This window comes from Mastomys coucha, unplaced genomic scaffold (genome assembly GCF_008632895.1).
Source record: "Mastomys coucha isolate ucsf_1 unplaced genomic scaffold, UCSF_Mcou_1 pScaffold12, whole genome shotgun sequence".
Taxonomy (NCBI): Eukaryota; Metazoa; Chordata; class Mammalia; order Rodentia; family Muridae; genus Mastomys; species Mastomys coucha.
The window spans coordinates 501,394-524,797 of NW_022196894.1; the positions used below are offsets into that span (position 1 = coordinate 501,394).

Here is a 23,404-nt window from a genome sequence, read left to right on the forward strand (position 1 = left end):
TGTGTGTGTGTGTGTGTGTGTGTATGTGTGTATGTGTGTATACTCACGGTTCAGGATCTAAGGTATCATTTTTCTTCTTTTCAAATTGATCCTTGGAAATTGTCCTTATTTAAAAGAAAAAGAAAAATCTTAATGGACTGATATATATATATGTAAAAATATATTTCTCTACTTTTTTTTTCCCCTAAGAATATCTGTTTCCAACAATTATCAGCTTTACTCTAAGACTTAATTAAGACTCATCAGTATATGATGACAAAACTGTGTTGAGATTTGAGATTTAAACATGTTTATTCTCATCAAGTTCATATGGCCAATAGCTGCTAAATTGGACTAAGACCACAGCAGAACGGCAACATACCCTTAATGCAAGGTGGGCATCCAATGAGGATGCCCCACTTTAAAGGGTGGAATATCTGAGTTTCAATTGAATGTATGTGAATTACTTCTGATATATGCAATTATATAACCTTTTTTGGGGGGGGTTGTTTCTTGAGAAAAAGAGGAGTACTTGTGTGTGTGGGCGTGGACATGTATGCCACAGTGCTTGTGTGGAGATCAGGAAACAACTTTCATGTAGGTTCAAGGATAAATTTCAGGTTGCCAGGCTTGCAAGGAAAGTGTCTACACCTATCACTTCATCACACTGCCCTTCTCTGCAGCTTTAGTTTTTATTCTAAGCGACGTACAAAAACTTTCTAAGTTGGACATATCAATGATATAGTACATGGTATCTGACACTTGTGCACACTGTGCAACTCTTAAATTAGGCTAAACATACTAACCACCTCCAACACTTATCTTTGGGGGAGGAGTGCAAAAACTTTCAAAATTCTTCCTTGTAGGCTTTTTGAAATGTGTAACATATAACTGCTATCTACAGTCACTATACTGTGCAAGAGTACTCCACAGCTTTTGCTGGTATCTAACTGAACCTTAGCACTTATTGATTAGCCTCCCATTCCTACCTCCAACAATTCAATAACTCCAATTAGACCAAAGAACTAAGATGACAAGGGTAATGAATTATTTCTGGAGCATATGTTTCCTGCTTTGAGACCTAGTAACTCTGGAACCAGACTTCCAACATGATCAGAAACATGGAAGATTAGGGAACTTAGTATGTAGAAAAAGAGAACCATAAAATGCCCCAGCAGGCTAAAGGCAGATGGACAGACCAGCAGGCCTTTGGGTATTTCATAAAAGTCGAGTACACTTTGGTTTTCAATTCTCTTGTTATGGCTTGGTTATGCTGACACTCAAAAGGAACATTATCATAAGGTAATTGGATATATGTAGGAATGGGTTAACATACATGCTGGATGCAGCTAGGAAGCAAGAGTCGGACCACCAGTAAGGAATGATATATATAGTATCATTTCTTTCAGAATGAATACATATATTAATTTATATATATTACATTATACTAGAACATGTGGATACAGAATTAGAATCTAACCGCATTAGCTCAGCTGCTTAAAAAGACCACAGGTTTAAAAGGTTAAGTTTAACTCTAAATTTTTTTTTTAAGGTGGTGTTAGTGATATGTATATAAAACTTATTTTCTGTGGATAAGGCTGCCTGGCTTCTTAGATAGGAGGTTAACATTTTTCAAGCAAAGGTTACCCATCACTCTGAAGAAAATCTATCTGTCAGTGAGACATAGTTCAAAGACTAACTGAACTAATTCTGCTTTTAATGGAGCAAGATGGAGAATCAGTGTTGCTGTTGGCTGATAACTACACCTTGAGGTACAAGTGTCTTGTGTTCATGCAATCAGTTTATAATAAATGTGGATATATAGTCAATGTGAAGAAAAAGAAAACACAAATTGTACAAAACTCAAAATGGTATGTTCTGGCTTCTTCTTTAGTCATGAACATAAGGAAGGATGACAAGATCATACTTACGTCTGAGGTTGGGAAGGGTCGTCACCCAGGGTCACATTCTCGCCCTGGATCTCTGTGAAACACTTCTCACAGAAATGATACCTGTCAGCAAGAAGGCCATACTTGGGTGAACTGGTCCATCACAACATACAGCCACCCAAGCAACGAAGCCACCAATCAGAGCAGGGCAGAGCACCACGACGAAGGGGGGGCGTTGTTGGTTGATTGATGGGTCAGTGAGGACAATGAAAGGAACAGGGGCAGGTGGGGGAGGGCAGAATTAGAGAACAGGGAAGGGGACAAATAGCACAGACACAGAGGTAAGACGCAAACACCAGACAACACAGAGCAGAAAGCCAAGGCAAAGCATTGATTAGCATTCGGTCTCATTGCACGCATCATAGGCCATCATCACTAACAACGACAGGTTTGATCCGGCTCCAAGATGCAAATGCTTTCAAGGAGTGAATACTAGGATTGCATGGAGCCTAAATTTAGAAATCTGAATTTTGATATAAAAATCAAATATTGAGCCAGGGTTTAAAATAGAAAATTTTTCTTTCAACAACAGGATGAGAAAAAAGTCTTTAAAAAAAAGCAAGTTAAACTGGAATAGCTTTAGTTTTCAAAATGGAAATTTTATGCTTGACAGCGTCAGAAGTTTTATTTCCAGTATTAAGCCAGATATTTCAATGTGTGACAATGTTGAGCACCCAGAACCATTTTTTTGTAGTTGTTATTTTTCTCATATTAATCACTGAGTTAATAATTATGTTACAATACAAATGAAACCAAATCCACATTCTAGACAAACACTTAACAGAAATGCAAGTCAGGGTCAAAGACTTTCCAGCCATTTATTAATAAAGATATACATAGAAAAACTGATATATTGTATAAACAATACAATATATGCAAACCCATAAACAAGTTTGAAAAGTTTTGATTCATTTCTAAGCTTTGATGTGAATTTTGGTACCAGGACCAATCATTCATCTTGAATACATGGCGAATGACTGTTCTGCAATTTAAGTCAAGCAAATTTAGAGAGTTAATCTTTAAATAGCACAATCTGCATTTGAAAAATTCTCCATTCCAATTTCTTGTATGATAATAATATAGAGCCTGGGCTCATGCTGGTAAGTGAATACAATTAAAAATAAAGACTATTAAATGTTTGGAAAGGACATGAATGAGAAGTTAACAAAAAGCAGGTGGATTCTGCATAAAACAAGATGAGCACACGAAAATACTATAAAATAAACAAGCTGAATGGAAGTAAATTACATAGGCAAAAAGATGAGCATAAGCTAGCAGCAGCAGTACAATCAAATGCAGGTTTAGCTCAAAACTACATCTACAAGATGCCAAGAAGGATTAGTATTAGGGACACTGATGAGACTTAAGAGCACTGAGCTGAGCCCCAGTGCAGAGTGAGATGCAGTAACTGCTCACTAAATGACTCATTCACCACTCACCGGGCATGCTCATTCACTCCTTTCATCACTCACTCAGCTAAACAATGAGCCATGAGACATGAGGAGGGGCCCCCACAAGTCCCAGTTTTCGTTATCATTAAAACATCGAGCATTTTGTCTACAGACTTCACTAACTGACACATGCAGCCAATTTAAAACACAAAACTTCATTCAGAGCATTCATATCTCAAGTTTATCCAATTTTTCACATTCTGTTGATAAACAGGGCAGATTCACTGCAGATAACTGAGCTAATAATAATTTCCTGCCAGACAAGATTAAAAATTGAGTAGGAACAGACAGCAGTTTTGTATATTTTTTAATAAACCATAGCATTGTCCACAAGGACCGCTCAGCAGTATGGAATGAAACAACCACAGTCACAACTGAGTCTCGAGTTTAAAAACCTGGAAAAACTCAGCTATTTTAGTCAGTCATTGAAGCCTAGCAATATTCAGGACACAAGAATATGAACCCATCATTTTCCAGTGGTGGAAACTAATGCAGAAAGAGGCACTGATGATTGAGAGACAGCCAAGAGTGGCTAAGGAAACTAAGCTCCCTAAGGTACTCGACCAAGGCCCACTCCCGAGAATCTCAAGGTCACAAAGTTTAAGGGATGGGGTTAAGACTGTCACATGTGTCCCAGAGCGCTAACAGTGTAATGCCAGAAAATCCAGCCTGGTCATTAAGGTGAAGGCAGGCCTACGACCTCCCTTCATCAAGCTTCACTGAGAGGAGGATAGTGTACAGCAGGCATCTCTCTAAAGATGAGGAAACAAGTCTGATCTTGGATAACAGATGCCAATGCAGACTGTCTTATTTTGACAGTTTACACTTTATTCTCCCTAAAAATAAAGGTTCAGAGGTTGACTTTTAACCACTAATAGGCTGGAAAATATTTTGTCTAGTGTAAATGAAGTACTGTGATGAATATGGAACCACCAAGGAGAAATATTTCATGTAATCCAATGATAATGCAAACTCTGGTTTGCTAAGTTGGCACATGAAACTATATGGTGGTGTTGTGAGGGTAGTTTGACGTATGACTTTTTCAAATGCAGATTGTTTTAAGAACTCTATCAATATTTAGTTATCCATAGCTAATTTCTACATTATCTTCAGATAATTTATTAGAAAAGCTGTAACAGTTTCCTAAAAGTAAGTTACTTTCAAATTGTAAAAGGGTGGAAAACAAGTGAAAATGTAATCATACACTAGCATAAACATTAAGAATTTTACTTGTTTAAGTGTTGTGTTTTCCTGATTTAAGTGTCTAAAACTTCAGCACAAGTGACAAAACAATTATTTATTGGAACACAATAGTGTTCACAGTTTATTTTAAAACATTAAAAGCAATTAGTTAGAATGCTCATCACAAAACTTGGCTACTCCTTTCTTAGAATTATAGAGTATTAATGTATATTCTTCATTCTAAGAGCACAGAAGGAATGGTAAAAGCTTTTGAAATGTTATCAGATACAGGATACGACTCATATTTTCATTTAGGAAAAACACATGACTTTTGTTCAGTAAAAGTGGAGTTCTTCACAAAAATAAAATTGGGCATTCTAGGACTTCTAGAATCGTTCTGATTTGTCCTTTACCACTGAACTTTTCCTGATCATAGCTATCTGTTCAATTAACCTTTAATTATGCTCAGTAGATGGGCTCGGGTCTGTGGAATGAAGCAGCGTTCATTACTAAGCATCTATTAACAGTGAAAGGATCCAAGAGCCCAGACATTTAAAGTGGGTAGTTTCTTGTCTTCTTTCTAGATCAAAATTATGCTAGTTAAAAAAGTATCAGGTACAGTATTTTTCAGGGCATAATTAATACTAATCCATACAATCTTGTAACTCTAAAGCCAGGTATTGTGGTCTTTGCCTGTAATCCTAGCACTCAGGAGACTGAGGCAAAAAGATCAAGTCTGAGGTCGTCTGCAGCTACACAGTGAGACCCTGTCTCAACAAAACAAAACAAAACAAAACAAAACAACTTTATACAGGTCGCAATGGTCTTCAAAGTACATTCCTATGTACTATTCCATTGGAGATAGACCATAAGTCTGTTAGGGAAGATGCTATCAAGACTGTATCTTGGACAAGGTTAAATTTGATACATCATGAAATGTGCTAAGAGGGGATAGAACTCCTGTATGTATGGTCACTATGGGAGAACCCTATGGGGGGGGGGGGGAAGCTTATGGTATCCTTTTCAATTTTATCTTAAAATGTTTCTATTGAAAGGCTGAGGGTGGCACTGCATGAGCAATGTCCTGGATTCTATTCATAGCACTAAACCCACCACCACCACAGACCACAGACAAACCAAAACCTTCACAGCACCACCCTCAAAAACCACTGGACTTAGGAGGAGGAATGCTGAGAGAAACACGCTGGGTGCTCAGTAGCACAGGCTGAGTGCTCAGCAGCACAGGCTGAGTGCTCAGTAGCACAGGATGGGTGTTCAGTAGCACAGGATGGGTGCTCAGTAGCACAGGCTGCTCACACTGCACCTCTAATAGAGGTGACCTAAGTCAGGAGGGTCAGTCATACAAAGCTTAGAGTCTTCCTTTTTAAATTATTTGTGTTTCCACATGTGCACTGGAGATCAGAGGGCAACTTAAGGGAGTCAGTAGTCTCCTTCTACCATGTAAGAATGGAGATCAAACTATTTGGTCAAAGCTTTTCAACAAATGCTCTAATATCAAGTTCTTTTTTGGGGGAAAATAATTTCATAGGAGCCATCATGGAGATAGTTATATTTTTTTTTTTGAAAATTACAAGCATTGCTCTCTTGCCTTCTTGCTCTCGATGTCTTCTTGCCCCTTCCCCTACCCCTTCTCCCTCCCTCTCCACATGCTCATGCCGGCCTCTACTCCTCTACTTACTCTCTCTGCCTTTCTCTGTCTCTAATAGTCTCTTAACTCCCCTCCCCATGCCCTGAATAAACTCTATACTAAAGGAAGGAAGGAAGGAAGGAAGGAAGGAAGGAAGGAAGGAAGGAAGGAAGAAAGGAAGGAAGAAAGGAAGGAAGGAAGGAAAATTATGAGCATAACTCAAAAAACACACTTGAGAAAAAAAATTCAAAATTCCAAACTTGTCAGGCGTTTATACGTACGTACCTCTGAAATAAACAGCCTGCTTTTTATTATTATGGCCCAAATAAGAAAAGGGATAAATATCCACAGCAGTAAATCCTGATGTAATGCTAAAGCCTAAGACAGAGAACAGGCACGAAGCTCCCTCTGGGTCACAGAGGTTCTCATCTCTGGCTCAACAGTGCTGACTTTAGCCATGAAGCCCCTGTGCTGCAGCCACAGAGGTCTCCTAAGAGAACTCACAGAAAGGAATTTAATTTCAACTTCATCTTAGCAAAAAACCAGATAAACGAGTAGAAATTTAATTTTCAAAATAAGATCCAAACTACAGAATTATCTGTGAATTATTATTATTTTACTGTTCCTCTGTGTAAGGGGGAGATCTCTAGTCTAATCACCTTCACATTCCAAAAGGACGGCAGTTATTTTTCAGGAAGGCCTATCACTCTCAAACAATAGTATCTCAAAGAAAGTATTCTCTAAAGCAAACAAATAAAACAAAACACATCAGGGCCTTGCTATGCTCAGACCAGCCTCACACTGGAATTCTCCTTCTTGCCTCACCTTCCAACTAGTGGGGTACTAGGTTTACAAACAAGCCCAACAGGAGAGCTACTCTTGAACTCAATAAACAACACCAGCCATTCCTAATGATGTAGTGTTAGAAAAGAGTATTCTTGTGTTCTTTTTTTTTCTCAACTAATACATTTTTCTAACAGACCAGCAAGGCCAAGTGATGTAGATAAGCATTTGCTGTAGAATAAAATATAACTTTCTATTTTGTAAGTATCTTAAAAGTCATTTTAGGCTTTTCCAAGGTGAGTTTCAACTTTAGCTTCTTGGTTACAGTGTAATTACTACAGAGCTAGAGCTTCAGACTAAAGTAAGATTACAATTTTTCATTATAGATGTTTGCCTTTTTCCCAGACTGGGTATCTCTACATAACCTTGGCTGTCCTGGAACTCACTACATAGACCAGGCTGGCCTCAAACTCATAGAGATATGCCTGTCTCTGCCTCCAAGTGTTGGGATTAAAGGCCTGCACCACCATGCCCTGCAAATTTATGCTTTAAAATCAGGAAACCAAGGGGCTACCTGACTGACCAAGAGGTACAGAAACTGTAGCACTTTTTATAGAAATTTCAAGGAATAATAACACATACAAGCTATGGTCACATGCACAGCCCTTGCCCTAACAACTCCATTTGCTCTGGACTGCAGACCCTGCATGGTGCTTACCTGTTCTGATAGCTGTAGTAGGCGGCATCTCGAGGGATTGTACACAGCTGCTTTCCATAACAGCACAGAGTCTGTGGGGAGAACTCATACTGCAAAGACAACAAGAAAATACTAAACATATATTCAACTTACCATCCTCAAGTATTCTAGCATATTATGGCATTAGACCCAACTGGTTATTAACTAGAACACAAGGTAAAATTCTAACAATGTTCATAACTATTTCAGGACATTTTTGGACTTAATGTGACAGAATTGGTGTAGCTCTGGTTTCAGGTACTACAGACAGATGCAATGGGCACAGGGCAGTCAGCCTTCCCAGGGAGTTCCTTTCACTCTGACCATGACATCATGTCAGGAAGTCAACTGTTACAAAGACCACACTAGCCAGGCAGTGGTGGCACACACCTTTAGTCCCAGCACTTGGGAGGCAAAGGCAAGTGGATCTCTTTGAGTTCAAGGCCAGCTCCACAATAGTCAAGGACAACATAGAGAAAGCCGGTCTCAAAACACCAAAACAAAATACAACACCCAAAGAACCCAAAGACAACAGTATGCCCTAGAACTTCCAACACTTGGCTGGATTAGACAGGAAAGCTGGATTTCCAGAATACTATACCTTTCGTCCACAGCAATATCCAAGAGATTGCATGACAGGGTCAATTTCTTGTTCAAAGACCTCTGCAAGTTTACTGCAAAATTTATATACCCGGGATGTCTTCCGGTTATATAGCCATGCATTGTTGAACATAAGCCAGACATCATCCACATACTGCCAGGGTTCTTGATATTGCCCTGTGTCCAGCTTTCGTTTGATGGTAGAAAGGTCCATAGGATTCTTCACAATATCAAAATAATCCTTTAAAAAAAAAAGTCAACCCCATGAGTGGATCCCAAAAAGTTTTAACAATAAAAACAGAAAATACCAGATATTTTGTTTCCAAGAGTAAAAAATGTAACTGAAAATAATCCCAAATATTCCACTGATTTAAGTCATTAACATGGCAACTGGTAAGAGCAAGTGTAATTAAATTACTGCAAAGGCTAAGCTAAAGAAAAAAGAGTGAAAAGATTATCAGAACCTATTTTTAATGAAAATGAGAATTTTAGCTACTGAGTTAAAATGTATAGTTCTCCAGATTCCCTTTGGTCTACATAAAATACAACCAACTGAAACTACTACTCACCAGGGCCTGTGGGGCACATATCTTTCCAAGTCTCCAGGGGTATCAGATAGGAATTGATATGGATAGCATAGTTGACATTTTAACTCTTCAAGCCAATTCTTTTAGATAAAACTTGTACACAAAGACTCAAATATATGGGTCTCTGTGCTATGAAGTAAGTGGGCCTGAGCTCCAGCAAGTGTTTCTAATCCATCAGTAACTGCTGACACTGACTTTTATATTAGAAAAATCACCTTCAGAGCAAGGTTATTTTACATCATTTTTTTTTCTTTTACTTTTTTCCTGTTTTTTTTTTTTTTTTTTTTTTTTTTCCCCCTGAGACAGAGTTTCCCTTTGTAGTCCTGGCTGTCCTGGACCTCAGTTTGTATACCAGGCTGGCCTTGAACTCAGAGATCTAGCTGCCTTTGCCTTTCAAGTGCAGGGATTAAGGTGTGTACCACGACTACCTGGTTTATTTTACTCAAATTTAAGACATAAAACCATAGATACTCTAACATAGTTTTCATATGAACTTACTGGGATTCCTAGGAGCTGAGGATCTACAGGCTGACGAAAAGGCAAAGACTCCGGGTCCTGTCGATAGAGTGCTTCTAGAGTCGGCATAAGTGCCTGGCGTAGCTCCTCGGGTTTAAAGACTAAAGGGAGAAAACAGCAGAAGAAATCACAAATGGGTGTTCCGACACAACCACTACCACATTCAACCTGTTTGCCTAGTGGCTTCTACTTCCCATCAGAATCCTTTCAAGTACTCTGGCACTTCATTATCATCAGACTCCTTGGACTAGAGGTCTAAGGTATTTTTTTTTTGTTTTTGTTTTTCGAGACAGGGTTTCTCTGTGTAGCCCTGCCTGTCCTGGATCTCACTCTGTAGACCAGGCTGGCCTCGAACTCAGAAATCCACCTGCTTCTGCCTCCCAACTGCTGGGATCAAAAGCATGAGCCACCACTGCCTGGTGAGGTCTAAGTTTTGGTATCTAAACACATTAATGGGATCTTTAAATCTGTCCATGAGACAAAACACAGCACTGAGGAGATTGTTTCAACAAAAAATTCCAATCTTGGGCTGGAGAGATGGCTCAGCAGTTAAGAGCACTGACTGCTCTTCTGAAGGTGCTGAGTTCAAATCCCAGCAACCACATGGTGGCTCACAACCATCCGTAATGAGATCTGACGCCCTCTTCTGTGGTGTCTGAACACAGCTACAGTGTACTTACATATATAAAATAATTCTTAAAAACAAACAAAAAACAAACAAAAATTTCCAACTTTCAAATACTGCTCGAATAAAAAAACAAAAGTAATTCCCAACTCTCTTCCCCTGATCAAATTAGGCAGTAAATAAAACTATTTCATTGCAGGGACCTTTGTGAATCCTCTGGGGATGCTTTTCTATCCTTGGCTCACCTGAACCAACTCACCTGAATTCAACTAACCTGAGATAGATAAGCCTTTATCTAATGCACCCTCATACACAAATGTAAACAATAACCAAACTAAAAAAAAAAAAAAAAAAAAAAAAACAAAAAAAAAAAAAAAAAAAAAAAAAAAGGAAATTTCTTAAAGTCTGATAGTGTTTCTCCATTTTCAGTGGTCACTGCTCTTACCTCTACCCATCACATTTCCTACCTTCTCTGGTGTTACTATTATGCCTATAATTCCAGCTTGGGCTACAGAATTAGACTCTATCTCAAAGTAAGCCAGCTAGCCAACAAAAAATTTTAAAAATTAAAAATAAGATGGCCGCCTTTAAGATGGGACAGTCAGAAGAATTGAGTCTACATGGCATGGGAACATAACCTATTCCAGTCCTTAGTGTGCAGGTGTGTCACAACTCTTAGCTTTTCTTCCAAAAAGAAACTGAACAGAAGGACATATGTCAAAGCAGTTCTGCTGACTTGGTGTTATAAATGATGCAAACTCAGTGCTAGCATTCAAAGAGGCAGAGGCAAATCTCTGTTAGTGTACATACTGACTCCAGGCCAGGCCAGGCCATACCAATCACGAATACATAGGAAGAGTCAGAGACAGAGTCAGAGTCAGGTGGGTCTCTGTGAATTCAAGGGCAGCCTTGTCTACAGACGAGTTCCATGATAGCCAGAGTTGCACAGTGAAACCTTGTCTTGGGGGGGTGGGGAGGGATAAAAGGCAAGTGGGGTGGGGTGGGGATATACATAGTGAGACAAATGTTCCAGCTGGGCCAGGCAGTGGTGGCGCACACCTTTAGTCCCAGCATTTGGGAGGCAGAGGCAGGTGGATTTCTGAGTTCAAGGCCAGCCTGGTCTACAGAGTGAGTACCAGGACAGCCAGGGTTACACAGAGAAACCCTGTCTCAAAAAAAAAAAAAGTTCCAGCTGGGCCATGGCATTTATCTGTTATCTTTTCTACTTGTGAGTCTGTCTACCTTGTCAAATTCTAGAATTTTACCTCATTGTTTTTCTTATGTGAAAAGTTAAAAAGTTAAACTTCAACATCCTCACTTTAGACATGTAAACAGAGGGACCAAATCTGCATAGTTTATTCCTACAGAGCCAGGTCTCTTGAGCACCTTGTTATAGATACTGCTTCTTTTGCAGGACATCTGGACCTTCGTAGAATTGGCTCAGGGTCTAGATGAGCATGGAAGGCACCCTATGAAAACATCCCTAGCACTCAGCGACACTCAGTCATGCAGATATACCTGCAGTAGCCTTGTAAATACATGAATATTCTTTTCTCTGCTAACTTCATTCTTCTGTTTATAAAAGAGTTACAGGGAGCACCTGGCTGTCTTTTCTTCTCTTGGTATATTTTGTAGTTGTAACATCTTCTGAGACAGGGTCTCAGTATAACATAGCTATATTTAACTACATAGCCCAAGGTGGCTTTGAACTCATTTTTCTACTGCCTCAGTCTCCCGGTGCCAGGATTAAAGGCATGTGCCACATGCCTAACTACATCTGGTATCCTTGAGTAATTTGTTTCATGTATATGTATATATATTCATATGTAGGTCCAAAGCTGACACCATCTTTTTCTTGATTGCTCTTCACTTTATTCAGTTTCTGTTAAGTCAACTCAGAACCTGAAGGAGTGAGTGGCTAGTCTAGATAGCAAGCTTGTTCCTGGGACCCCTTCTCTTCTACCTCCTGAGCACTAGAAGTACACAGTCAAGCCAACACTCCCACCTGTCACTTAGATGGAATGTGGGAGCTCTGAAATCAAGTCCCCACGTTTGCTGCTTACGCATCAAGTACTTTAACTGCTAAGCAATCTCCACAGCCTCTTAAATTTTTTATACAAAAAACCCCCTAATCTGGCAAGCTCTCTGCACTGTCTATGAGTCAAGACCTCAAAATGGTCTAAAATGGTTTGTTTTGTTGAGACAGGATTTCTCTGTGTAGTTCTGGTTGTCCGCAACTTTCCCTAGGCATGTGACTAGACTGGCCTTTAAGTCACAGAGATCTGCCTGCTGGGATTAAAGGTGTATACCACCACCACCCAACAAGGTCTTTTTTTAATGACCAGGACAAGTTTTTTTCATGACACATGAAGACTGATTTCAAGTTTTAGTTTCAAAGAAGAAAAAAATAAAGCTTTTATTGGCACGAAACCATGTTCTCATTTGCATTTTGAGGTGATTAGTTTTAAGAGAGACCTTATGATGTATGAAGCCTGAAATATCACCTAGGCCTTTCACAGAAAAGGCCTGCTGACATGTGGAACTTAACAGGACATGCTATATTTCCAGTATTTGGGAGGTAAAAGAAGAAGAGCAGCCTGACCTACCAAGAGAAAGACCTCATCTAAAAGAGTGCTCAAGCTGGGTGTGGCAAGCACATGCCTTTAATCCTAGTATTTGGAAAGCAGAGATAAATGGATCTCTGCAAATTTAGGCTAGTCTGGTCTACAAAGTAAATTCTAGGTCTCCTAGTACTACATAGTAAGACCCTGTGTCAAAAAAGTCTGCTCATAGGCTAATGAGATGGAGCAGTACTAGGTAAAGCATTTGTTGCCAAGCCTGACACTGTAGACAGAGACACAGGCACACACATCTTAAAAAGAAAAGGTCTGCCCACTCTCATTCCTCTCCCCAGTGATAACTGAAGTGACCGAATGTGTCTCAATGTGTTTATTCACTAATTAAACAACTATTTAAAGCCTATGCTAAGTAAAGTATTTTCAAATTCCTATCTTTACCATACTCTGTAATAAGACTCCATAAAGGCTCATAGAGAAGTAGGTAGCTGTATCAGAACCAAGTTCTCTGCAACTAATTAGCTGGTGTGACACAGAATGTGTCATTCCACTTTGCTAGCATCAAAACTGTAATTCAATAAGAATGGTAAACCATACAGTTTTCAAAGTGTGTGGATCATAAGCCTCATGCTGTCCAATGTGGTAGTAACCAGAAATATATGGTACTGAAGGTTCAACAAAGCAGCTTTACATAAACTAAAAAATTCAGTTTACCAATCACCCCTGTTACAGCTTAAGTAGTTAGGAACCACATGGCAGATAGTCAACAAAATAAAGCACAGGTGTAACAACATATCTATCATTGTAGATATATTTACTTTTAGCACTGTGCACAGCCTCACTAAGGGGTCTTTGAGATTAAACTACCCTCTAGTGCAGAAATACACGATGTCAACAGTACTACTGAGGAGAAAAATGGGAGGTTCTTTCAGTTTTTGTGGCCACTCTACTCAGAGGAAAAAGACTGGCCACCAGCTGAGCACATCCCCGATGCTCTCAGTAAATCTCCATGCTACTCTGTAATGGAGCAGAGAGAGAACTGTGCTGTGGAGAGGCAGTCTCGGGAGCCAGCAGCAATGCCAGCACCAGGGCTGAGAACAGGAACTGCTTTTCTCCAGAAGACAGAACTCTTAAGGAGTGTAACAGATACAAAACTGTTACTTAGTTCTAGTCTGTGGCAAAGTTTTCCTTAAAAAAATAAAAACAAACAAACAAACAAACAAACAAACAAAACAAAAACTAAGTGAGCTGTTGTGACTATAAGGACAAATAACAGTATTTGTTGCCAAGGATAAAATATGGGTTGTCAATGTTTCTGAAAACATATCTGCCACATGAGCTTGATATTTCCCAAAACTTTTAAAGATTTTTTTTTTTTTTATGAAACTGATATTGATACTAGAAAATGTGAGTCTTTAGAAGAGTGTGTGTGGGGGGTTTGTTATTACAGCATCAGGTATGGCAGGACTTAAAAACTGTTCACAAAGGATGACGTCAACACACCTTCAAGAGCCACTGCTGTCTCTTGAAGCATCTACTAGAGCAGAGTGCCTAGCCCCAGATACCCCAAAGAGCCGTGAATCACTCCTCTCTTCACTAATAAGTTATTGGAATGAGAATAGATGTTCCTCACACAGCTCAAACAATATTACTAAGAGCCTAATTGAGTTGCCTAACTCTCTTCAAAACATTGAAAGATTACAAAATAATGTTATACTTTTGGACTATTTTTGCTTGGAAAAGGTAATTTTTTTGTACAAATGAGTTAAATGAGGCTAGCAATATAACAGGTTCTATTCTCCAGCTGGGGTGGGGTAAATTGTATCACTAACAGGCTTATTAAACAAATCATATATTTTTCTCAGGTTTACTTCTTAAAAGGAAAAAGTAATGATGAGAGTCTACATACTCAAAAAAACTCTTTCCTAGCTGTGCAGCTTTACTGCCTCAGCCACCAACATTCTCTGCACTCTTTCTGAAATGTGTCTGTCACCTGCAGCTCTCAACTTCCAAAGTCCTGTTAAGCAAGGGCCACTTGACAATTTTCCAACACCCTATTGCTTTTTCCTGTGGACAAAGCTTAACTGGAATATACCCAATTTTTACTTGTGCGCTAACTGCACTATCTGTAGGTTCACATTCCCACCTCATGCCAAGCCACAGATTCTTACTGGCCTCCAATGCTCACACAGATACTGACAGTGGTCCTTTGCTGTCACTTCCCTCCCTCCCACCCTCCCTCTCTCTCTTCCCCCCTAAGCCCCCTGTGTGTGTGTATGGGGGGAAGTTGTCTATGGTACTTGAGTGTGTGCAGGTGTACACACCTTTGCACACATTCATGGATGCTAGTGTACACTTGGTTCCCTGCCTTATTCCTTTAGGAGGTCTCTTACTGAATCTGGAGTTAGACTTGTGGCAGGCAAGCAACAGCTTCGTGTCTCAGACTCCTACAGAGCTGGGGTTAGAGATGCATGTGTACAGCCACACCCAACACCCACATGAGTGCTAGAATCCAAACCCAGGCCTTCATGTTTGACTAGAAATCTCTCCAGCCCTGCTGTCTCCATTCTCAGGGGTAAAGCTTAGAGAATGAAAGACAAGGAACATAAAAAGGAATTTGTAATTATTTTCCTGCCTCAGCTTTCAATCTTTGGTGTGGAAGCACAGCTTAGTCTATACGTTTCAGAAAATGTGACCTACTTTTTTTGCGTGGCTGGGAAGGGGATGTTGATTGTGAGGCTGTGCCATTAGCACTGTTCTCTTCTTCCTCTTTAGCTTCCACTTTTACTTCGGGTTTCTTTTCTTCTACTTCCATTGGTTCTGACTTCTGCTCTGTCATATCTGTTTCTTCTTTTACTTGGGAAGAACCCTGCAAATCTTCTTCCATCATCTTGAGAAAAAAAAAGCCACAGAAGCCAGGTGACTATCAGACTCTTATAAGCCAGCCCAGCTTTCCTCCTTACGTTCTTTGATGCACACACGCTTGCTGAGTGCTCCCTTAGTCAAAGGCACCTGTAAATATTCTTTTTAGTTCCCCACTAGTAAAAGGAACAAAATATCTGATGTCTACTTAGTCACTTTATACAGCACCAGTACAATCATAATTCTAATTCTATGTTTTCAATATAAAAGTATGTTTACATGTTCAAAATATTGATACATCTAGTTTGAGAATAAGAGTGCCTTGGAAAATCAAAATAAGGATCAAGACCCTATGCTCTGAGATGAAGTGTGTGATATGAGACTTGGACTAACAGGGAAGCCCATGCCACTGTCTTGTTGCACTACCAACAACAGGTCTGACACTGGCTGCCATAAAGGAGTGTAAGGGTACTGATGACACAGTTGCTCAACTTCTGAGAAAAAGCAAACTATCTAAAGTTTTATTTAAAACTTCCTGATTTTTAAAATATTGAACAAACCACACAAAAACACACTCCTAGGCTGGCTTTGGCTCTTGGCCTACTGATTTCAACTTTTGTTCTAAGACAGTAAAGGATCTACCACCCCTTCTGCAGAACTAAAAATGAGAGAAGAACATTAACAAAAAGATTTGTGGAAAACTGGAACATTTAAAATGAATATCCAAACACCATGCTAGGCCCTGAGGGTATACAGTAATGCTGCCACACACAGCCATGACTAAGGTTGAGGAGCATCTACCTCAGACTGAGGCTCCCCTTTGGCTTCGGCAGGCTCAGGCTCCGCATCATCTGTCTGCGCCTCCGTCTTCATTTCCAGCATGGGCACATCAGGTCCTGGCTGCTGGGAACTGGTTTCAGCACTGGTCACAGAGGAGGGAGTAGGGACTCTATTATCAATGCTGGCTGCTGCCTGAGAAAGCTGCAAAGAAATCAAAATCATTCACCTCTGTAAAGCAGAAAACATAAATGTCCTCCAACCACAGTCTGTTTAGTATTTCTCCTTACAACCTAAGCATTTAGTATGAACACTACGGCAGAAGCTCCCTGAGGGAGCTGAACAGTAGTAAGTCATTGAGTGTCAGAAACATGATGATTGACTCCTCACCAAAAATGAAGAGCTGGACCAAAAGAGTTTTCTAAATTCTGACATAAAATTATTTTCTCTGTGCTTTCTGACTGGATTATTTTACCATTATTTCTCTTCACTAACTTTCCTACTTATGGAGAAAGGCAAATCATAAACACCTAAGTATTTATAGATCGGTCAGGAAATAATGGCCCACATGAAGCATCTATCACAGCATAGTGATGTGGTGGAGTAAGCAAACACTCCACTACATAACAGGCTTTACCCAATGAAGCACTACAACACTAATAAGGGAAGATTAAAAAATTAAAATGAAGTATTTTAGAGGGCATAGGATGCAGCCAGTGGCAGACTGCTTGCCTAGTATTTACAAAGAGCCTGGTTTGAAGACAGGAAACATAACTAACTAGAGACAAAACAAAGAGAGTAAGTATATGCCTTATAAAGAAAGCAAACAGTAATGTCACCTTTGCATTTACTGCATAATTCATTTTGTTATTCTACAAATATCCTAAGTATCTAAGAATGGAATTAATGCAAACCTGGGAGGAGGGGATCTGTTGTTTCATTATGAATAAAAAGTCATGTATTCTGAAAGAAGGTTGATTAGCCCACACCTTTATAGTTTGGAGCATAGCATGTTTACTAAACCCACAGAACTAAGCAAGAAAGCAGTCAAACCTGGACAGTATTGTTCTAGGACAGAAAACAGGTAAAACGGCAGCACACACAGGCCAACCCTTCTGTCCATGCTGTGTATGCTGATGATTGTTGGTTTCTATAACCCACTCTGACCAAGGGAAACTGTAAGCCATACCTTTAGGATCAACAGTGGGAACGAATCAGCTTACTAAACACACACACTCTTACTTTTTGGCAACAGAGCAATTTGCTATAGCATCCTATCAGACAGAATAGTCTTTATTTTTTATTTTTATTTTTTTGTTTTTTGAGACAGGGTTTCTCTGTGTAGCCCTGGCTGGCCTCGAACTCAGAAATCCACCTGCCTCTGCCTCCCAAGTGCTGGGATTAAAGGCATGTGCCACCACTGCCAAGCAGTCTTTATTTTTTTTAAAGATAGAGTCTTACTTTCTAGCTCTGGCTGGCCTCAAGCTCACGAGCTAAGCCTGCCTGTGCCTTGAGGGCCCGACAGAACATTCTTATGGGAAGGTACCCTGTATGAGTTTGGTTTGATAAGGACAAAGAGGCTCACCGGTGTGCCAGGAGGCTGAGTATGCACAGGCGTTGGTTGCTGCTGTGATGACTGAGGAGTAGCCACAGATGGTGGCTGCACTGGGGTCTGAGGCTGTGGAGTCACCTGAGCCTGTGCTGCTGCCTGGACTGTAGGGGTACTCTGTGTTTGGGCAGCGCTGGGCACTGAGCCAGGAGTTGGGGTAGGAGTCTGCCCAGATGACACAGGAGTGGATGGCTGAGTGGGAGCTGCTGGCTGGGGAGGGGTCATCCCAGGTGGTGTTGGATGTTGAAGAGAGGGCATGCCAGCAGCTGTGGAAGCAGGAGGTGGAGTCGGGTGCAATGGTGACTGTGTCACTGGTGGGCAAGGCAGCTGGCTGGCCTGGGGCGCCAGCATGGTCAGAGGGTTAGGAAGAGCACCTCCAGGCACCTGGCCCTAAAAGAAATAGTAAGAATATGTAAAAACTATCCAATTTATCCAATTGAAACCATAAGGGACTTGAAGAAAAAAAAATTTATAAAAACATAATACTAGTTTCTTATTTAGTTCTGCTAGTTTCATGAGGATATTACATTTGTAAAACGTCAGAGTAACCATTTATAGCACGCACCACACCATGTAATAAAATTAGCACTAAAATGCTTCTCATACTTTTGAACTGTACAATTTCAATATCTGGTTACAATATTCATGGCTTAGATACGTTTACTTAGTTTACTAACTTCATGTTTTGCCACATCTACTTTTAACTTAGACCACAGAAAAAGGGTTTTGGTTTTGTTTTTTAAATAATTTGAGACACTAGAACACAGAACGCTGGGGAGACACCTAACTTAAAAAAAAAAAAAAAAAAAAGAATCAGAATGACTGTTCCGGAGAGAAGTTTGACCTAGGAATCAACAGTTTTACAGGATGACAACCACAAGTGGATTACATGTTGTCTGTAATTACTTGTACACTGTAAGAGCAGAGCTAAACAGTTAAGACTAGAGTATGACCCTGAAAAAAGAACATATTTACTATCTGGCTGTTGAACAGAAAACATTTCCTGCTGGTCATTGTGCTATATGGCTGAGATAGAAAAGAGCTACATGGAGAGACTCTGGAAAGAGAGGAGAGTTGGCCTCCTGATCTCTATTCTAAAGAAATGAAATGATAGAGAAAATTTATCATTACTGAATAAGCCTAATATAGTCAACAACTCATTCAGTGCTTTAAGGACATGATTTTTACCTTTTGAGAAAGATTTAGCCTATTTTAAATACTTTGTATGTAGCTTCTATTTGATACACTACAATTAGCCAAAGTGGGAGAAAGCAGTTAAGTGGATGGAAACTTCAGCTTTAACTAAGTAACTGAAACATGCTCATGAAAAGAGTGCTATCCCAATGATTTTGCCAGCTTTGACACTCCAACGTGTAGTAAGACACAAAACTGAGTCACTAAAAGAAAATTCACCTCTTTTTTTTTGGTTTTTCGAGACAGGGTTTCTCTGTATAGCCCTAGCTATCCTGGAACTCACTCTGTAGACCAGGTTGGCCTAGACCTCAGAAATCCTCCTGTCTCTGCCTCCCAAGTGCTGGGATTAAAGGCGTGTGCCACCACTGCCCAGCTCACCCCTTCTTAAAGTTCCAGTATTTCTCAGAATGACATGTTAATCTTAGATTTCTAAACACACAAACAGCAACCAAAATCCAAAGATAAAAATATAAGAATAACAAAACAAAACAAATGAACAAACAAAAACCAAACAAAAACCCTACAACCACAATCTGTTTTACATTTTGTGTGAAGTTTACCTAGAGAGAACAAGAAGAATTAAAAAATTACAGGGCAAAATGGGAAATGGAGAGATGTATATTCTAGAGTTCTAGTTTCCATTGATTAAGACAGGATCATGTCACAGAGGCTGGGACAAATACTGGTTGACCAGGCTCCCACACTGAATGTACCTGTGAAACACCTGCCTGCGTTGCTGGCTGCCCCATGCCCACACTGTTCACACTCATTGCCCCACTGGATGACTGAAACTGGTTCTGTGGCAGAAACTGGTTCTGAGTAGGTGCCTGGGCCATAATATTGTTGGCATGGGTGCCCATCATATTCGGAGGCTGAGGCATCCGGGAAGGAGAAATGGCCATCTATAAGACAAGAATTGGAAGTGTTAGGCCAGAGTCTTCAAGAGATACACAGGGCAATGGAGATCCAAAGCCTTACAAATCTAATACACTCTGGTTTTAAAGAGCATCAGTCCCAAGGACTGCCCAGTTCCTAGGTACTTTCTACAACTTCTCAAGCATCTCTTGAGTAAGTCAATGCTGACCTGTCTTCAGAATAACAATCAATAGCATGCTGTACTTTTGAATTCAATCAAGCCTTTAGTTAAAGACTATTTCAGGAGGGCAAGCTGATGTGAACAGACGCCAACAATATAAGTCAGTGTGGCTGGCTGTTCCACACTGACAGCAAATACCTACAGAATTATTATTAAAAAAAAAATTAGCATCCAAATTGTCCTCATTATTCCAACAATCTTATTTGTTACTTTGCTTTAAGGAAACAAGGAAATAAAACAAAGCTCAAATTCAAATGAATAAGTACCCTAAAATTCTCAAGTAACAATGGGTGACCCGTCTTCAGAGAACACTGTACTGAGCAAGGACTGGGAGGAGAAGCACTTACCCCCGGGACTGAGGCCATGCTGTTCATCTGGACAGAGTGGTTCATGGGGGACGCTGCACGAGGTCCCATGGGTGCCTGTGGCAACTGGACGTTCCCCAGGGACATTGGGTTAAATGAATTCATCCCTATAAAGGTATAATAGTTCATTAACAAAAGCATTCACAAGAAAACAAATGTACTCATCAAATAACTCTTCAGACAGACACATGGGTAACAGACAGAGGAGCCCACAGGCAAACAGCAGTAGCCTTTCCATATCTGACAGGGCGGTGGGCGGAAGGGCTGGGCGACACTAGGGCAGGGGAGTACTAACCACAACTAATGTGCACAAAAACAGACAAGGAGGCCTTATACAGCACTGAGTCTGCCCAATCTATCTGAGCACACTCTCACTTAGAGACCCTAGCAGCAATAGACTCACATTATTCCAGGCTTCCAAGCTTCTTGGCTAGGTTGATACTATGGTTAGAGTTTGTGCAGACTCTAAATACTTTCTCAACTTTGCAAGTATCTTTAGCAAAAAAGTTCCCAAGGGCTACCTTTAGACTTAATAGTTTGCAGAAATACCACACCAATGCCAAAGGCTTAGCTGGGAAGTATCTTCAGACCACAGAGGCTAGTTTTTCTATAGAAACTATGCAAACTGTGGGCTCTAAATGAAATCTCAGTTCAAGTTGTTATTCTGCCCATCACTGCAATCTAACAGACTCCGTGAAGATTCTAAGAAGCTTGCCTTACCACTGCTATAACCAAGAGAAGCTTCTTATACTTTCAGCAACTATCCAAAACCACCACCCCTGCAAATGGCCAAACTCCAACAAGGCCCAAGGAGACTTTCTAGGGAGTGTATAACAAATGTAAAAGTCTCTCCTTCATACCAATTTTGTGCAGATACTAAAAAAGAGCATGGAAAGTAATCCACATTCACGGGTACTGATATTCCCAGCAAAAAAGGCTGGTAAGTATGACCCAGAAAACATCTCTTCTTACCACCTGTAGCTTACTAGTTATCTTGTCAGACCCCAAGTGAGTGTGGCTCCCTATTCAGCAATGTCCCATGTTCCCCCAACAGTATTCAGCCACAATGCTATGGCTCAGCTTCTCGACCACTCAACTTAATCCCCCCTCAAATACAATCCATCCAAATAAGTTCTTGGTGAGTTTCTCCAATGTCTGTCTCAGTGTGCAGTGGCAGTCACAACTTTAAATCATGTACCCTTCTCTCTCAAACTGATCTGTAGACTACAACACCTTTCTTTACCATTCGGATAATGCTCCCATTTTATTTCACAACCTGGAGCAATACCCTGTTGTTCAGGTCTCAGTATGTCAAGAGCTGAAAAGCTTACAAATGGCCCCAAGCCCTGAAGCCCAAATAAGCACAGAATCTTGAGTTGAGTCTTCTATGGTTTAGACAGTTATCACTACTCCAAGAAGGCATGGAGCTCTGCACACAGCCTCCTGTGGTTGAGACCCACTCACCAGCTTCAATTCTGATGGCCCGGAGCAGCACTGTATCTTCTCAAGTGCCTGCCACACACTGGCTCATAGACTCCCTGGCCGAGTACTCAGAAAACCCTTTTCCTTCCTAGAATATGTTTGTTTTAGGTAATCTCCTAATAATATCACCACTGTTTTGGTAGTGGGTGTGTCAGTACAAAATCTTATTTCTGACCTCTTTAAAAAACTCTCCTATAATTTTCAAATTTTTAAATACATTATTTGGTGGACTACATTCTCATCAGAAAGAGGAATGGAAAGAACACAAAGGGAAAATGAGGGCAGGGCGGGGGAGAGGACATGTTTGATGCTGCTGAATGTTAAGCTAAAATATGGCTGACAATAAATAGTTAAATACCTTGAGAAACCTGCATGCGATTCACTGGTAAAGGCAGGGGCCCATCTATAAGGGGTAAAATGTAATTAAAAATAAATAAATAAATAAATAAATAAATAAATACGCATACACACACACAAATATATTGCTGGCAAGTGTTTTTGAGACAGCACACCCTTTCAAGATATCTTCCCCACGCTGGGCAGTGGTGACACACTCCTTTAATCCCAGCACTTGGCAGGAGGGGGCAGGGGCAGAGGATCTCTGAATTTGAAGTTAGCCTGGTCTACAAAGTGAGTTCTAGAATAGCCAGGGCTACAGAGTAACCCTGTCTTGAAAAACCTGGTAGGGTGAGAGACACCAAAAAACAAACAAAAAAAAGAAAAACAAAAAAATTCTTCCCATAAGTCAAGCTCAATGTACCCACATGCCACTGCCATACAAAGAGCTTTCAAAGTGCAGATTTTTGGAGAACATAACTCTATATTCTTAAAAGTATACCCCAAAGACTAAAAGAACACTAAGCAAACAGGCTAAGGACTGGTAGAGAGAAATGCAGTTCTTACTTGGAGGTCTTACAGACTGGGTTGGTGGGATCACAGGGGGCTGAGCCCCAGGAGCTGGTAAAGCTGGCTGGTTACCCAGGATGCCTTGTTTATGTAAACGAGACCTCCGTTTTTCTTCTAGTTCTTTTTGTATTTTATAGATTTTCTCTGCTAATAAATGATAGTATTCATCCTAAAAAGCAATAATATTTAATATTAGGGTACTGAAAAATATAAGAACCAATCATTTAGTTTGTATTTTCTAACTAATGAACTCATTTGTCACTCACATTTTGGTGCTAGGAACTCAACTCAGGGCCATGTCACACTAAGCAGGTACTATACCACTGAGCACAATTTAAGTGCATTGACAAAGAGGTTTGACACAGCTGATAAAAACCCATTCCCCCTGCCCCACTCAAATCCCTAGTGACACCAGCATACTCTTTAATTTTTACTTTATTGAACTAGTGACTTTACTGGATATAATAAATTGAAGGTGCAA

The 23,404-nt window shown here is 40.2% G+C and overlaps 1 protein-coding gene across 4 annotated transcripts in view; it reads right to left on the bottom strand.

The window, feature by feature from the left end:
* Positions 1-23,404, bottom strand: part of Crebbp (CREB binding protein) — a 120,438-nt gene that overhangs the window by 16,374 nt on the left and 80,660 nt on the right. For 2 of the 4 annotated variants that reach the window (XM_031361015.1, XM_031361019.1), the window contains 12 exons: positions 22,921-23,092; positions 22,376-22,420; positions 20,518-20,642; positions 19,788-19,976; positions 17,857-18,270; positions 16,296-16,475; positions 15,333-15,522; positions 9,414-9,532; positions 8,330-8,569; positions 7,711-7,799; positions 1,911-1,991; positions 48-104 (listed from right to left, as the gene is read on the bottom strand). In XM_031361015.1, coding sequence (XP_031216875.1) covers positions 48-104; positions 1,911-1,991; positions 7,711-7,799; positions 8,330-8,569; positions 9,414-9,532; positions 15,333-15,522; positions 16,296-16,475; positions 17,857-18,270; positions 19,788-19,976; positions 20,518-20,642; positions 22,376-22,420; positions 22,921-23,092 — 1,901 coding nt within the window. Of the gene's footprint in view, positions 1-47; positions 105-1,910; positions 2,022-7,710; positions 7,800-8,329; positions 8,570-9,413; positions 9,533-15,332; positions 15,523-16,295; positions 16,476-17,856; positions 18,271-19,787; positions 19,977-20,517; positions 20,643-22,375; positions 22,421-22,920; positions 23,093-23,404 lie in introns of all 4 variants that reach the window. The other 2 variants (XM_031361012.1, XM_031361017.1) reach the window with 1 other exon arrangement.